Source organism: Danaus plexippus, chromosome 10, assembly GCF_018135715.1.
Source record: "Danaus plexippus chromosome 10, MEX_DaPlex, whole genome shotgun sequence".
In the NCBI taxonomy this organism is placed as follows: Eukaryota; Metazoa; Arthropoda; class Insecta; order Lepidoptera; family Nymphalidae; genus Danaus; species Danaus plexippus.
Genome location: NC_083543.1, coordinates 8,889,880 through 8,905,832, shown reverse-complemented (window position 1 = coordinate 8,905,832; position 15,953 = coordinate 8,889,880). Strand labels below are relative to the sequence as shown.

The 15,953-nt window shown below is 28.8% G+C and overlaps 1 protein-coding gene across 1 annotated transcript in view; it reads right to left on the bottom strand.

Moving 5' to 3' along the window:
• The window catches only part of LOC116766913 (lachesin-like), a 37,849-nt gene extending 22,450 nt beyond the window's left edge, over positions 1-15,399 (bottom strand). The window contains exon 1 of the mRNA XM_032657057.2: positions 15,186-15,399. Within this exon, the coding sequence (XP_032512948.2) occupies positions 15,186-15,255 (70 nt within the window). The 5' untranslated portion in view covers positions 15,256-15,399. The remainder of the gene's footprint in view (positions 1-15,185) is intronic.
• Between the last annotated feature and the right edge of the window lie 554 nt (positions 15,400-15,953).

Here is a 15,953-nt window from a genome sequence, read left to right as displayed (position 1 = left end):
AAATTATGAATTTACATTTATTATCTTTTTTGTTAAGGATTATATTAAAGTGTTGGATTGTTAGAATAATTATCGTTTGCATGTAAACTGTATAAGCTGTATTGGCATTCAAAAATTAATATTTTGATAATATATTTTACAATTAAACACTTCAACAAACCACAGTATAGGTAGTACAAAACTAATTATCTGCCATTAATAATTAAAATGCATCACATCTGAATTATTCTGTATAAATTCAAAATTTATGAAGACCCGTGGTCTACATTCTAAAGTCACCATCATAAGCTTAGGCACTTCAGAGCCGTCTTAATAATACGCCTTTTGTTATATTTTCGGTACTTTGTTGCTTTTATTACAAAGGCTTACTAAGTTTATTATTTCCCGTTACATCGCCTACAAAGGAAGATTGCATTATACTCCAGGACGTTTTACTACACCGATAATAATCTAAATTTGATTTTACACAAAATGAATCTAGAATAATAATATTATATAAAATTATTTTTACTCATGCCATAACATTTATATAAAAGTGTAAGGGAAATCCAGATTGTTCTTATAATAACAAATTTCTTACAATAAAAACTGATAACTCGACTTATTGTTTAGATCAAATAAAGTTTCGGTCCCCAGATATTGGCATAAGTGTTAACTATGCTCCCTAATGATAAAACTTTCTAAAAGTACAGGACTTCAACAAATTTATATAAATAAGCACGTACTTACCTCAGGGGAAACAGAGCAGAGCGGAATGATAAAAATCATTTCAGAAAACTTATCACTTATATTTTGTCATAAAAACTATTCCTTTTCTATAAAGTAAAGCCTCAGACATTGGAATATCAAATATTAAAACTCCTTGAGTGTTAAACTTATAACATTTCAGTTTAAAATTTATAATGGTTGGAAAATTGCGGCTTTCAAAGCGGTAAATTCGTCTGTGAACTAATTTGAAACAAAACTCGGTTTCTTTCCTTTAATCAGAAGATACTTGGTCTGTTTGATTGCAGAGTCTCAAAAGATGCTATTCGAATCCCAGACAACGCAATTTCAATTGAAACCCAGAAGCAATTGCATCTCGATTCCTGACTGGCATTCATATTTAAAGTTTAGAAAGGTACTTACAAGTTTAATTTGATAAATTATATGCCAATTCGTAAGACGTCCACTGCAATAAACAATATTGTTCTATAATTATTAATATGCATTATTATACTTTTTATATAGTAATTAATTAATTGAATTATTGGTCAAATATCTTTAATCTTTTAAGTTGACGTAGAACAGCAATAGCGTTCACGAATCATTGAACGCGTGAACGTCTGAACGAACGAATGAATTTACGGGTGAACTTCCTAATGGAATTCTTACTCATTGTATCGAGACACGGTAAAGTTCTATTGTATAAATGTTGTGGTGTGCATTGGTTGTTATTGAGTTTCTTATTTTAAATAATACCTTTGTTTTACTAAAAATACTTTTACTATGTGCATCTCTAGTTTGACCTATTAGAAACTCTGTTATATGTTTATTTGAAGCTTTTGAAATATTTTCTGTTCATTTTGTTTTATGAAATAAAAAGGTAAGGCTATAAATTTATTTCGTTTAACAAAGTGGGACGTTATAAATTAAATAACGGTTCAGAAAGTAATGCCAATCGCACAAGTACTCTTGTGTACATACATATAAACATCAAGTTCAATGAATTCGTATAAAACATTCTTTTCAAGGCCATTTTAATTAAAGCATTAATTGAAACCCAGACGAAATAAAATTTACCTACAGAATCTGAAAAAAGCCGGCTGGTTTTTGAAGCCGTTTCGCCAATTTGAATGGCCTTCCACTGAATACGTTTTTTGTTTATTACCTTCGCTATTTTAGGTTTTTTTTAGCTAAAGAATAAAAATATACAACCTACGTATAGCCTTTTGTAGCTGATATTTACGTTGAAAATCCTAAGCGAATCTTAAATCTCGTCCATTTTTATTATTATTATATTTTTTAAATTTTAATTGAGTGGTTAACATTTAACAAAAACGTAAAATCTTTTATATGAAATTGATCACAATTGTTTTATTTACTCTTCATTGATACATATTGAACAATGAAACTATGTTTTTATTTGACAGTATTGATTCCCTTAGCCGCCAGTTAGTGTACGTTGGCAGTTTTTCAATTTGAACGTAAAAACCAAACAAAACTATAAAGATATACATACGTTAACACAATACGTTCATGTAAAAATTCAAATCCCAGTAGGCATTCTGCCATTGTTCTGCCAATGTAATAGTTCGATTGTCACGTCCCGAACTATTCAGCATTCGAAAGACGGAGAATTTTCCATAAACCGTCGGAACGACTTGCGATTTAGCGAACAGAAAGGGTCACGACTGTTTGATAGAGGCATTTGAGGGTTAACCAGGAAAATACAAGACATTACAATTTGGTGCTCCGAAATAAAGGGGTCATCCTCAAAGAGCATTCTCTTTCTAAATGTCAGGTGATTTAAAATGTAAGACACTTTGAAAAGGATAAGCTGAGTGGGTACAATCAGGATTTGTAGCTCTATGCCGTCCTAAGTCATTGTGTTTAGAAAAGCAAATTAAAATTCAACTATTTCTAAATAGCACAAATTATTTCAATTATAACTTGTGTCACTTCAATATAGGGCTTAAATTAACATGAGAAGTTTTGAGCTTTAAACATACTTATATTTTAAGAATTTCAATAATACTTTTTTTATTAATTTAATTTCTTTCTTAAATTTATTGTTTTTATATTAAAACTCGACGTTATAATAATTTTAATATGATATTCATAGAACAATGTCTTTTAATAACATACGGTACCAACACTTTGACACTGACCCACGTCATTCCACAAGTCACAATAACGACGGGATTTATTTGATAAATATCATCCTGTTTATTTGGCCACTGACTTCATCTTTCGCTGTGACGTTCAAAAATGGAAGCATTTGTGAGAAAAATTATCTCATACGCTATTTACATAAGTACATTTAGCAATACAGTTCCCCAAATTTATTATTTTATTTGACTGGCTGAATAACTCGGATGTAATGGTTTGTTTTTAATATTTACATTTTGTTTTTATAGAGCAATTATTTTACAAACACAAACCATTGTCTGATATATGTTTGATGATAAATAAATGCTATTATTGTATAATATAGAAAATGAACTATTATGGATATTATACAAATAGTAAAGTCGTACTCAATAAATATTGATATAGTGAAATGTAGTAACGGTCTTTAACTAACAATCATCAAACTATTTACATTTATTTGATTTCAAGCAAATCATTTTCTATCAATATCATCAATATTAGAACAACCTGAATCGCGAAATATATTCCTGAACCGAAGGAATTATAAAGCAGTGGTACACCAAGCGGGCATCAATTGCAAAATGGCAGCAATCAATTCGCTTAGACCGAAACGACCGTTAGCTGGTCCTACGACAGGCAATCACTCTCATTCCCTGGCCCGATTGCTAATTCGCTTTTGAGTGAATGGTACATTCACTTAACACATAAATATAATTTGTTTTTCTGAATTAGACAAATCATTTAAGTCCAGTCTGTCGACAGATTCCAAGTACAATCAAAACCAACGTCTAAACTATTCCTAGGCTATTTCTAAATTTATAATTAAAACTGGAAGTTGTTACATTAATTATGAATTTTCAAAAACATCCTAGTAAGACTAAAAAAAAACATTTTTTAAAATATGAATAGATTTATTTGTTTGTATGGAATTTGTTTGATATGTTATTGTAACATCGTATATTGTAAAGTCGTTTCATTATAATAACAACAAAAAGTCCTGATAGATGTTAATGAAAAAAAATATATAAATTTTAATGAAGATACACATATTAGTTACAAAAATTGAAAATTTATCCTCGGGATTAATTAATGGATGCAAATAAACTTTTCTTTTGAAAGTTCATATTTGATATTTAATATTAATTGAATTTTATTAATTAATAAAATTTCATTCACTATTTAATAAGATACCGAACAAAACTGTGATCTTTATCATCTTCAGTTTCAGTTGAAACCACACAGTTTGTTTTACAGATTAATTAGCTTTGAATCTCAACTTTCTTAATAAATAAATGAATATTTATTTAATTTCAGCATAATTTTATATCATGTATGAAGTTTATTTATTATCTCGATATATTTTAAGTAAGGTCAGTGTGAAGGTTATTTTGTCTAAGCTGCATTATTTTTAAATGTGCGATTTAATGAGATATTGTATTTCGTATACAAAATATGTTAATAATTTATGTTGAAAAATATGCGAAACTTTTTTAAAAATACAAATAAAATTCATGCTAGTTATTTGTTTAATAACTAATTTCGATAATTTATGTGATTTAAACATGTACAATATAAAAGTACAATTTGTACCAAAACCATTTAAATTATTAATTTCAATTTATTGTTATTATTACTTAATTAAACTAATATTTTATATTTAATAAAAATTGCCACTATCTTAATATATCTTCCAAGAGAAAAATGTAATAATGATATAAGCAATAACATAAAATCAATTAAACACATGCGGCAATCGAATTTACCCTTGGTTGGAATTATTAATATTTTTACCTAGCGTCATAATTATTAACCTACAACGGCAAAATATAAAACACCCTACTTAAAAATGTGGTATTTACGGAACTTTACGGTCAACGTTCTTACCAGATTTACACGATTTACGTTCTTTATGTTAGGAAATGTTTTCTTATAAATTTTGGCACTGCTATGTAGAGATTACCCTTGTAAGGAAATTTGTGTACATTCTTAAATTTCGATATATATATCGAAATAAGAATAATAATTTTCGTATTTTTTAACAAAATAGGCGAACTAACTAAAATGGACTTCAAATCAATGTTAGATATTTAATACGTTGTTTTTAATAATAGAGATATGCAATTTATCAATTAAAAATTACATAACTTGTCAGCTTACTCAGTATTTAATATAAAAAACTTTTCTCTCAGGTTCATTTCCAAATGGGTTTAAATAATAAAGAATCTGTTTTAATAGCTGATCTATTTGGTATATCTATATTCAATACGGTATAGTGGTCGTTAAATATTCTCGAAACCAGTGGACGTGAAAGCCGCTTCTGTTAAATTTGTGTAAGCAATCATCTATCTAGATGACATAATTCAGTTATGACGGCAAAACTTTGAATAGGAAGTCTTCAGAATACGTTCAGCCTAGCAGCGTTCCGGCAGCAAATTCATATTTTTCAGTCGACATTTCCACTAATTTACAGGCCTTTTAGCCACTGAGTCCTAGAAGTCTTCACCTATGTTTCCAAATGACTGGTCCCCAAATTTTAGATCACTGAGTGAGCTATGGAGAGTTCAGTGCTCGGAGCTTCTTTACCAGATCAAGTTCCAGAATTAATATACCGAACCGGATATAGACCTTTTACATATCCAGACAACAAACGATCGACGGAGCCGAAATGTATTCGAGTGGAAGACTCTTTAAGGTAAACATAGTACAGGAGTCCTGGAGCACTATGGACCAAGGGTTTGAAAAATGTGAATGTAGCGTCTGAAAGCAGACCAGGACAGTTCTCGATATCGTTTGTTTTTTGTAAAAATGTTCACATACATGATGTAAATACTACGCGAATTATATATAATTAAAAGCTTATAAGCTTTTCCAAAACTGTTCCAAATAGATCAGCTATTAAAACAGATTTCTTATTATTTAAGCCCATTTGGAAATGAACCTGAGAGAAAAGTTTTTTATATTAAATACTGAGTAAGCTGACAAGTTATGTTATTTTAATTGATAAATAACATATCTCTATTAATAAAAAAATAATAAATATCTAACTTTGATTTGTAGTAAATTTTAGTAAGTTCGCCTAATTTGTTAAAAATACGAAAATTATTATTTTACCTTTATAGACATTCAGACGATCGTCTTTTCACGAGAGATGCAATAACCTTACAGAAGAAGAAATTATGGCCAACTAAGAATTTTACACCTAGACTGTTAGATTTTAATTTAATTTCCAACATTATCATATACTACTGAATCAGTAAAAATTATACTATAGGAGGTAGAGAAAGTGGCGAGTATAGAATAAATAAATGTACTTGATGAAAAACGTCAGGAAACGTTAATAAATTAGACAATATTTCCCTTGTTTACTGATATGTTCATTATCAATCCAAAGTTATCATCTTCTACTTCCCTATAAGGATTAGGAGTTAGATTTTTGCTTTCTATTCGATGATATCCCAACAAATTATTAATAAACTATCTTCTCTTTTCTCTCATCAATACACAATTTGTTTTGAAAGTTTAAAAAAAAATATGAAAAGAGATATTTGCTCAGTAACCCCTTCTTCTGTAAGACCAAAAATTATTGACCTAAAAAACTAGGATGCCTATATAACAGTCCAGGACGCTAATGCTCTCTTGATTTACAGATGCGTGGCCACGACGAGATTAAAGCTTAATTAAAATTAATAATAACTCTTAAACCAACAGCTTAACTATAGATACTAACATTTAATTTTAATATGTTATAATATCGCTATAGTGTCGATTAAATTGTTAGCATGAGTACGTAATTATATTTGTAAATAATATAATTCTGATTTCACTTTTCAAAAAAATGATTTTAAGCTAAATTCCCACACTGAAAAGATTTATTCCTTACCGAAAGTCTTTAGAATCTTATGTAGATATCCGACTATTTATCCATCCACTTATGGATCATCCATTCCTCCATAATTTACAATTACTTCTAAATGCAATAAATATATTTTAGTTTGAAACTCGTAGATGGCGCTACATTAATGTAATTATTGGTTTAAACAGTGTCATTGTTAGCTTCGATGAACACAATAATAGAATCTAGTAACAATAGGCCGGTAAAAAAGCTCTCATTGTCAACGACGTCCCGCTTAGTGGATCTTCAATGGGAACTTTTTCATTAATTATTCTCATTATAGTTGGTGTATTCGAAAATGTTGTTAGAAATAATTACTCTTATTTAAATAATGGTTATTATAATAAAGAGTATTATATTATCGCATTAGTAATTTACATCCAGACAGCCCTGGAAATAATGATAATGTATTGATTGGTAGCTTTGAATATTCTAACTTCATAAATCAAATATTCCGTCATTACATTTATTATTGTATTACGTATTATATTATTGTAAATTAGTTGTTCCTTTTTGAACGATAATTATTGCCACTAAAACAATTGTTGTCAGCAATAAGAACTAAAACTACATACAGATGTATGAGAGTCATACACACTATTTACGTTTATGCATGAACATCTTTTAGAGAACTTCATAAAATTTTCTGCAGCTTTTTACTATCTACTTATATTAATATTTTATTGATTTCTTTGTGTGATTTACCAATAAACCACAAATGTAAGTTTCATAATTATAATATTAGTAGAATGTTAATGAGGTAGAAATATACGAAGTGGCCTCCCGTTTCTTCAAAATACCTCGAGTGTACTTTTTTATTCTGGAAAAAATATATTTCTCCCGTTCCGTCATCCATTTCCTAGTGGGTTTCACTGTCGTTTATCTTATGATAAAAGCAAGAAGTTTAGTTTTCATGGCTTAATAATACAAGCATTAGTTAGGCTTAGGCTGTTGAGTTGACGTTCAATAATGACATGAAATAATATAGTTTCACTCTTTACCTACCTTTTATTTTCAGAATATAAGTAGAATTGGATTCCTTGATCTCATTGAATAATAGAAAAGATATTTAAAATGACTACAAACGTTTTCCTGCTAAAATAGACAGCAGAGTAAGCTTTATAATAATTTCGCCACCAATTTTGTATTGTACTATTGTTAGCATTTAACTTTCGAGTTTGAATACAATAGTTATTTCTATAGATAGTAACTAGCGATGGAAACAGATGTAGTGCTGATGCTAAATTTGTAAGCCAAATATTTAAGAGCTGTTTTACAAGATAACAAGAGTCGGCACATTGCAGAAGTAAATTACAAGGTTTTATTTTCATTTCTTTTCATGCTTAAGTCTTATTTGCGTCCGCATATTTGGATTGAACTTGTCTAATCAGGCATCAGGCCAGGTGTCAAGTCGCCAACTTCTCAGTAATTTATACACCGAAATACACTTTTGTGAGTGTTACCATCGTACCACCACGCGAGTGACGAGCCTTCAACTTTTAATTGTAGAACCTCCTTGCATTCTGACAAAGCAATACGATTTCTTCATTCTCATGCCTATCGTAACGCATAAAAATTAATTTGGACTATAGTGAGCGTACATTTTGTTTACTATAGGGGATTTATGTGATAAAGGTATTTATGGTCTTCAAATGTTTCGAAATGGTGTAACTAAAATTGAATATGGTATTCCATACTTTCACAAACTTTTTAGCGGTCACATGTACTCAAATATTTTAGGAATACTCTTAAGATATCCGAGTAAGATGTTCACTGTGTAAGTGTTTCTTTATTTTTTGGGGAACGAAAGCGAAGATATCAGAACGTCTTACATGTTACAGATCATTGAACGCGTTCCTTTGATGTCGCTTCATCCTGACTCCTTTGGAAACCGATGATAATGGCTCTTATCTACCTATTATTCTGATTATGGTTTTGCCTTAATATTTAATGTCGGTGTTTTTATTAACATAATAAATATAAATCAAAATTGAGTCAAAGAAGTAAATGGGACAAAATATATGGAGATGTAAATGTAGAGTCTTAAAATAACAATTTTCTATCAACATTTTAATCTAATACGTGTACGTTTCATATAAAGCATTATTTAATCAATCTTTTGCTCCTATTAACCTTGTTGTGTTTAATGGACCTGAGGCTCCATAAGCATAACAAATATTGGCCATGAGTTTAATTAACGAACGTACTATTTCCGTGAAATAGACCAGAGAGTGGGTAAGACTCATATAGTTGACTAACAAATTGGAGATTCAAATAGAGGATGTATGAACGAGCAATTAGGTATAATTTGTTTAACGAAGCGCCAAAGTGAACAATTGATGTGGTTATTTGGACAGGATATTGGATACAAGTATGTTCGATTACAGTACAACGATTTTCTATGACAATATATTATGTAATTTTCATTTGTAAATTAACAAAATTAATTTAATTATTTTGTGCGGTTTTTATGTGTTAACGCGTATTTGAATTGAATTATATTAATAATTAATATATATATAATATTTCTGTTAATTTTAATGAAAATTTAAAGCATGAATTTAATAATTACTTTGTGTATCCTTGTTTTTTATTTAATTAAACGAGATTAATACTTTGTACGGAACAATAGGTACTTTTACATCATTTCTGTTTTATTTTTATTTTTCGTTAAATAAAAGGAAAATTGTGAAGTTTCAATAAATTCGGCTACTTTATTACTTTAATACAAGGCTCAGTATCTCCAATTATTTACAGACGTACCCAAAAACCTTATCTATTTTTGTATAAGCAACGTTTACACAAATAAGATTTTGAATTTCCTTTTGGGTCAAAGAGAAGGTACAATTTGGTCCATTGTCCATGTTTTCTATAACTTCGGTCACGCGACGGTATGATTACATCACGGACCCTTCATTCAGATCTGCCTTTATTACTGCCGTTTCTTTTATTTGTAAGCTGTTATGGTTATTATAATAATTGGCAGTGATTTCGTTACACGTGACTTTTATCAAGAACAGTTAAGTTTTATTTCTTTTGAACTGACATGATTTCTTTATGGGTTAATATAATTTTATTATTCCTATTTGAGTGTTTAATTTATGTCACTGAATTAGATACTGCTTTTTATGATATTTAGTCATATGTTCAACATTTAAACATTTTTTTTTTTGTTGATGGGACATTTATGTTGCCAAGTTTCACAGCTTGTATTATATTTGTGTAAAAATAAGGATCCTTAAAGCATTGTCATGTAATACTGCAATAGTAATGTTCATAGTAACAAGTTTGATATGTGGATAATTTTTAAATTCTGACTAAACGTTTTCCTTAATATTTTCTGGGCACTTATCTAAATTATATTGTAGATAATGAAACTCTGATACACGTGATATTGCATCTAAAATCTTTTAAACTTTTTAATTCTTGAACTAATCTCTCATAACTTTTTAAGCTTTTTTATATTTAATTTTTTTTTTTACAACAACAACAAAAATTTGTCAATAGTTCAAGTTTCACAAGTCCTAATATGATATATAACAAGTTAGACTAAATGACTTTTTCTCTCGGACCGAGTGGAAAAATTTTAAAATTTTGTTTGACAATTCACATTATTTTTTATGAGACCAATTTTTCTTGAATAATTATGTTTCAATCATTTAGACCACACCAAATCGTATCATCTATTAAAAATTAAAATCCGTTTTTTGGGTTAAGTTAGATATCTATTAAGGTAAATGTTGTTTCAATACTTTCTTATCTGAATGCAAGTTCTTTTTGCTATCTTAACGCAATTATAAGATAAAAGTGCTTACAAAATCACTTCATATATCTGACTTATGCTAATTTATTTTAAATGATGGAAAAATTAAATTTATCTATTGGAATTTAAATAGGAATTTCATGCCTTTATTGGTGGATGCGGTTTTAATTAGTAAAAATATAAGCGGAGTAATAGAGATTCACCTGCTTTAGTTTCAAAAAAATAAAATTATAAAAAAAATCCTGTATATTATGCAGATATACAACCGTTCTACGTCAGGAAGAAATCTGTTCAGTAGTTAGGAAAATATTTACAAAGTTACACAAACTCATTAAGTTAGAGTTAAAAGTTTTTAGACTTAATAATAACATACTTTGGACTTCTGTTTTGTGCGTGTGGATAAAATGAATTAAAAAATCCCCCGACTTTAATATTTATCTTAATTTTGCGAAAACAAGATTGATCGAATATCTTCGAAGTCTTCTCATAAAATGTAAACCACTTTTCTTTCGATATATTCTTTTTACTGGACTAGAATTAGATTATTCTCATATACTGACCCTCTGAAATCATCAAGAGGCAGCAGCAGGATACTTACTTGCAATTAATATCTCCCTATTCGTTTAGTAAGTATTTCTACTATATAATGTACATTACGGACCTTAAATATTGGCATCTAAGTTGTATTTGCATCAGTTTATTTTTTGTGCTTGTAACTACTGTCAATATTAGTTCTGTTGGTAAATGTTCACAGTCTTGTAACTTTTTTTAATGAAAAGTTGTAATAATAAAAAATAAACGTTCTCTTATGTACGCTTTTCTTTATCTCGTAACATATATCCTATCTGGTTTATTATTTTTAACTTTGCCTTCTATTTTAGCTGGTATCTCGCAAATAAACTTTGTAGTTAAATTGCCCGTTATTTCGGGCCTTGTAAGATATTGTTTCAACCAAAGATTATTGACTACCAATTTTTGATTTGGCCATTATATAATATACTCAACTAAATTATTAGGACATTTGGTGCAGAAATGCTTGCCGGTTTAGCGAATCATGAGATGACATATTTTATTTTTTTTATACTTTAAATATTATGAATATGCAAAATATATTTTATTTCTTGATTTAGAAAACTTATAAATTATTTGTCTACGTGGCCGCCTTTTAATAAAGTTGTAATATGTTGTATCATCGCTCTCAATAAATCAATAAAAAGCTGCATATAATAATTTACGATCCCTATATTTAATATTTTTAACTTTTAGAATATAACAGAATCTTCTGGTATGTTATCCATTTGAGTCAACATTATAAGGTAATTGGAAGAACAAACGGTTAGTTACAATAACGCATCAATAGAGTTCCCTAACGATATCTCCAACCACTGACTTGTTACTTCAGTATAGTTTCTCAAATTTAGTCCAATGTGAAAATTATTTTACACTACATAATATAAATCTACTTCGAAATTTAAACAAAATTTCATGAATATAAAATTTTTTATCAACTAAACATAGCGGCTATTATCATGAAAGTTTAATATATTTTTATTATAAGCATATATATTAATATAATAGACCACTAAAATAGGAATATTACAAAGTTATTTCAATTAACAAAAAATAATTGGAATATCGTCTTCATTTCAGTCCACATAAAGTCGTAAAATTATTATTTCTTAGAATGTCCTAAGTTTACATCATATTTTTATTTCCCAAGCGTATGTCTTATGATAGCCAATAAAGCTCTGCTTGCATCCGGAACGGATATTAATCGAGGAATAGTTAACGGTAGGCGCTTAATTATGCATATTAGACAAGATCTGGTTCAGTCGGGATATTGCATAGAGGCATTTCAGATATTCCATTAAATTAGAAGACGGATTAACGATGTGATAGTTTGAGAAATGTCACTCGGTATCAATAACATCAGTTCTGATAGTAAACAATTTATTGCAGTTTTCCTATATTATGTAACCTTTCTTCTTTTCTAAGTAGAAACTTATTTCATTATTTCAAATGTGAAAGGTTTTATTTAAACAAATATTCACACAAGATACTTGAATTTTATAATAGTCGAAAAAAATACTAATCAATAAACTATTATAAATTATATTCTTTCATAAAACTAATATTTTTTGATAATATATCTGTGCGTCGACGTCCAGACCAGACATATTTATGTAGTTACGAATTTTAAAGCAAGTTGTGTAAAGAGAATTTTTGGTTCCTTGGGAAACCAACATCCCCAAAGACCATGCCATCGAGGCCAACAATTATCACCACCTCACAAATGATTTCACTAAGAATATGTGTAACAGCTAAATCTCTCTAAAACCTACTAAAATCTTGGGCCTGTCCAGAACTTACATCAATTCCAGGCAGCCTTAGTAGTTTCGTTTTAAATTTTATTTGATAGGGAGAGGAGTTTGAAAGGTTTAGTTGAGCGTTTAACGTGCGTTAAATAGGGCCCCCTTAAACCTGCACTTGAGTTGCAGGTCCCAGGCTCTGGTAAAGCTCCTCTCCCTGCAAAGTGATAGACCCGCACCCTCACGGTGAATTCATGTAATGCTGAGAAGTTTTTGTTGTAGTCTTTTTTAATTTGGAAAGAAATAGTTTAGTTTAGTTATAATTAATTTAACATAAAAGAAAAATAAAATATTATGGCTGACTTTAAATTCAACTGTTCGTTATTTAAGTAGTAAACATAATACATAGTTTTAATAAATGAATTATTAAGATTATCGCGTAAAATTTGTTTTTATTCAACGGAACATTTAAATTATACTGGTATGAAATGACATTTGTCTTAATTTGATTCGGAATATAATTTGAAATTCGTCAAATAGTGGAAACTAATATTAAAAATCTATTTGTAACAAATTTATACATATATATTAATATGTACACTTACACTTCGATAAGCGCCGCAGTATGATAGTACGTGCATATATAAAGCTCTCTACAAATTGCGGAAAAGAAATCCGTAGCCATGAAAACCACCTTTTCTTTATTTCAATACCTATTACCTTTTGTTGTATCTTTTTTGTTTAGCCGTTAGTTTTGTCAATATTCGGAAATAAATTTAAAAGACTTATCAGTCTATTGTTAAAATTGTTGAATATTAAAATAGTTTTAACATAGGTAGATCCGGATTTAATTTTATCCTTTCTAATTTTAATCTTAGCATCCAAACCCTGAATAGTTTCTGATCTCATTGTCTAATGAAAATGGCAACATCGAACTAATCGATATGTCTTACTAGAAATGAAATTTCTAAATATAGGAATGTAAATCCCTCATAACTGGTAGGTACAAAAAAATAATTCTGTTTTTTTTGTAACATTGGTTTTCAAGGAATCATTCTAATTTTATAGATGTTTACCGAATTTTTAACGTTTTAGATTTTATTTATCAATTATGAGTTTACTAAACAAAAAAGTTCTGATTTCACCAAAAATAAGTTTCATAACGAGAATGACGTGAGAAATAAGGATGAGTTCTGACGACCACTTCAAACTGCCCTTAAGTTTGATTTTACGAGGAAGGTTTGTCGCCGTCTCGGGAACTCTTTTACGATCCTGATAATGAGACTTTCGGGAGAAGAACAATTCAAACTTTAATTACTCATCTCTCTAAAATATATCAAGTCCGTCTATAAAATGGAGTGAATTGTCGACGAGTTAATAGGGAGAATAATTACTTATTCAATAAAATATTGTTTTTACTGCTGTTAATTGAAATAAAAATTTAAGTTTAATTTTCGAACTTTGAGATTAATATGGATAAAGGCAACAGTCATTTTTAAAGAACTGATAATAAACATTTAAAGCAATATTAAGTTTTAGAATAAATATTTCTTGTTCTTTATGTATAACAAAAGTAAAAAAATTTCAACAGCAACAATAAAACATGAAGGTTTAAAATATAAAAGCATATTCCGAATGATCTCTGACGGCTTCCGTTAGCAATATTATTTTTTTAATGAAACATTAAGCAGACGGTCTAATGTGAAGTAGTGACAGTTGCCTATTAAAGGGATTAATTGAAACAAGCACTAAACAAAAAAGTGAAGTTAAATCGACCACTCAATAAGTTTTATAAACGGGAAGAAATTTTAATAAAAATTCGAATAACCTTTTTCTAAAAAATAATATTTTTATAATAAATATATAATAAAATAATATGTTACAGATCAAAATGTTGCGTTGGGTTAAGTGATTTTCAAGTTTTCTTAAACTGATTCAATTACATATAAAAGCTGCAAGAAAAACTTTATCCTCAACTCCTTTGGAATGGATCCCGTGACTCGTCCCAAACAGTCATCTCTGGAGGGCCCTTGTAATATGATTGTTACATAATTTTACAAACGGACGTCGGTCGTGCTCTTTGCATTTTTGATATTTTTCGGTTGTATATAACATATTTCATTTTTAATTTATATAACATATTTCATTTAAAAAAAATCAAAATGTTTAAAATATTTACAAAATAGTAATAATACTAAATAACATAACTAATTATTTAAATTTTGTTAATAATGAATTCAACAAAAATTCATAAAAGTGCCTTACATATTTAATTATTTTATAAAAGAGTTTTTTTTTATAATAATAGAAAAATACATATTAATAATATTACATCCTAAATCTTACTTAAGTTTTCTAAAAAACTTACCGACAGAATCCGTACAACGAAACAGCACTGTAATTCCCAAAAGTAACAATATAAACAAATGTGACAACATGTTCACAAAAAAAAAAAATCACTCCTCACTAAACGTGCAAATCACCAAAATAATCATTAACATAATAAAAACTTAATATCCCTATAATACACTTTCGTAATTCACGACATTTAGCGATCAGAAAATTCAAAATGGCAGAGTAATATCCTCCGCGAGCGTTTCATTCGCAACTGTTGGGGTAAGTTTTAGCACAAGGAGCGAGTCCTACGCGCATGCGTGCTTAGGATCTTGTAATATAATATGCGACGGAATTTACTTCAAAGATTTTCTTTGGTGATTATTAAAATAAATGAGATTATTTTTATAATAATATAAAATCAACATTTTTCATTACAATTTAATTTCCCTAAATTGAAAAAAATAAATTATACAATTATGTTTGCTTTTGAAAATGGTTACATCAACTTACAGGTAATGTGTATACGTAGAGGAAAATCGTCTGCGTTTAAATCAAATTGGTCCCACGACAGCGGGCTAGATTACTGCTGAAGTCCACTGGAAACTTATGGGAACTAGCGTGTAGATAAGGAATTGTACTGATATTAGGAATAGCTTCAAGGAAAACACTCCCCGCACAGAAGATCCTTGTAAAGTACGTATATATTGTTGATATATTTCTTTTGCTGTGTGAAAATTTAGTATATTCTATCATTTATAGTGTTTTTTTTTTACTTCTAAACAATTTTTTAGTTTTATTT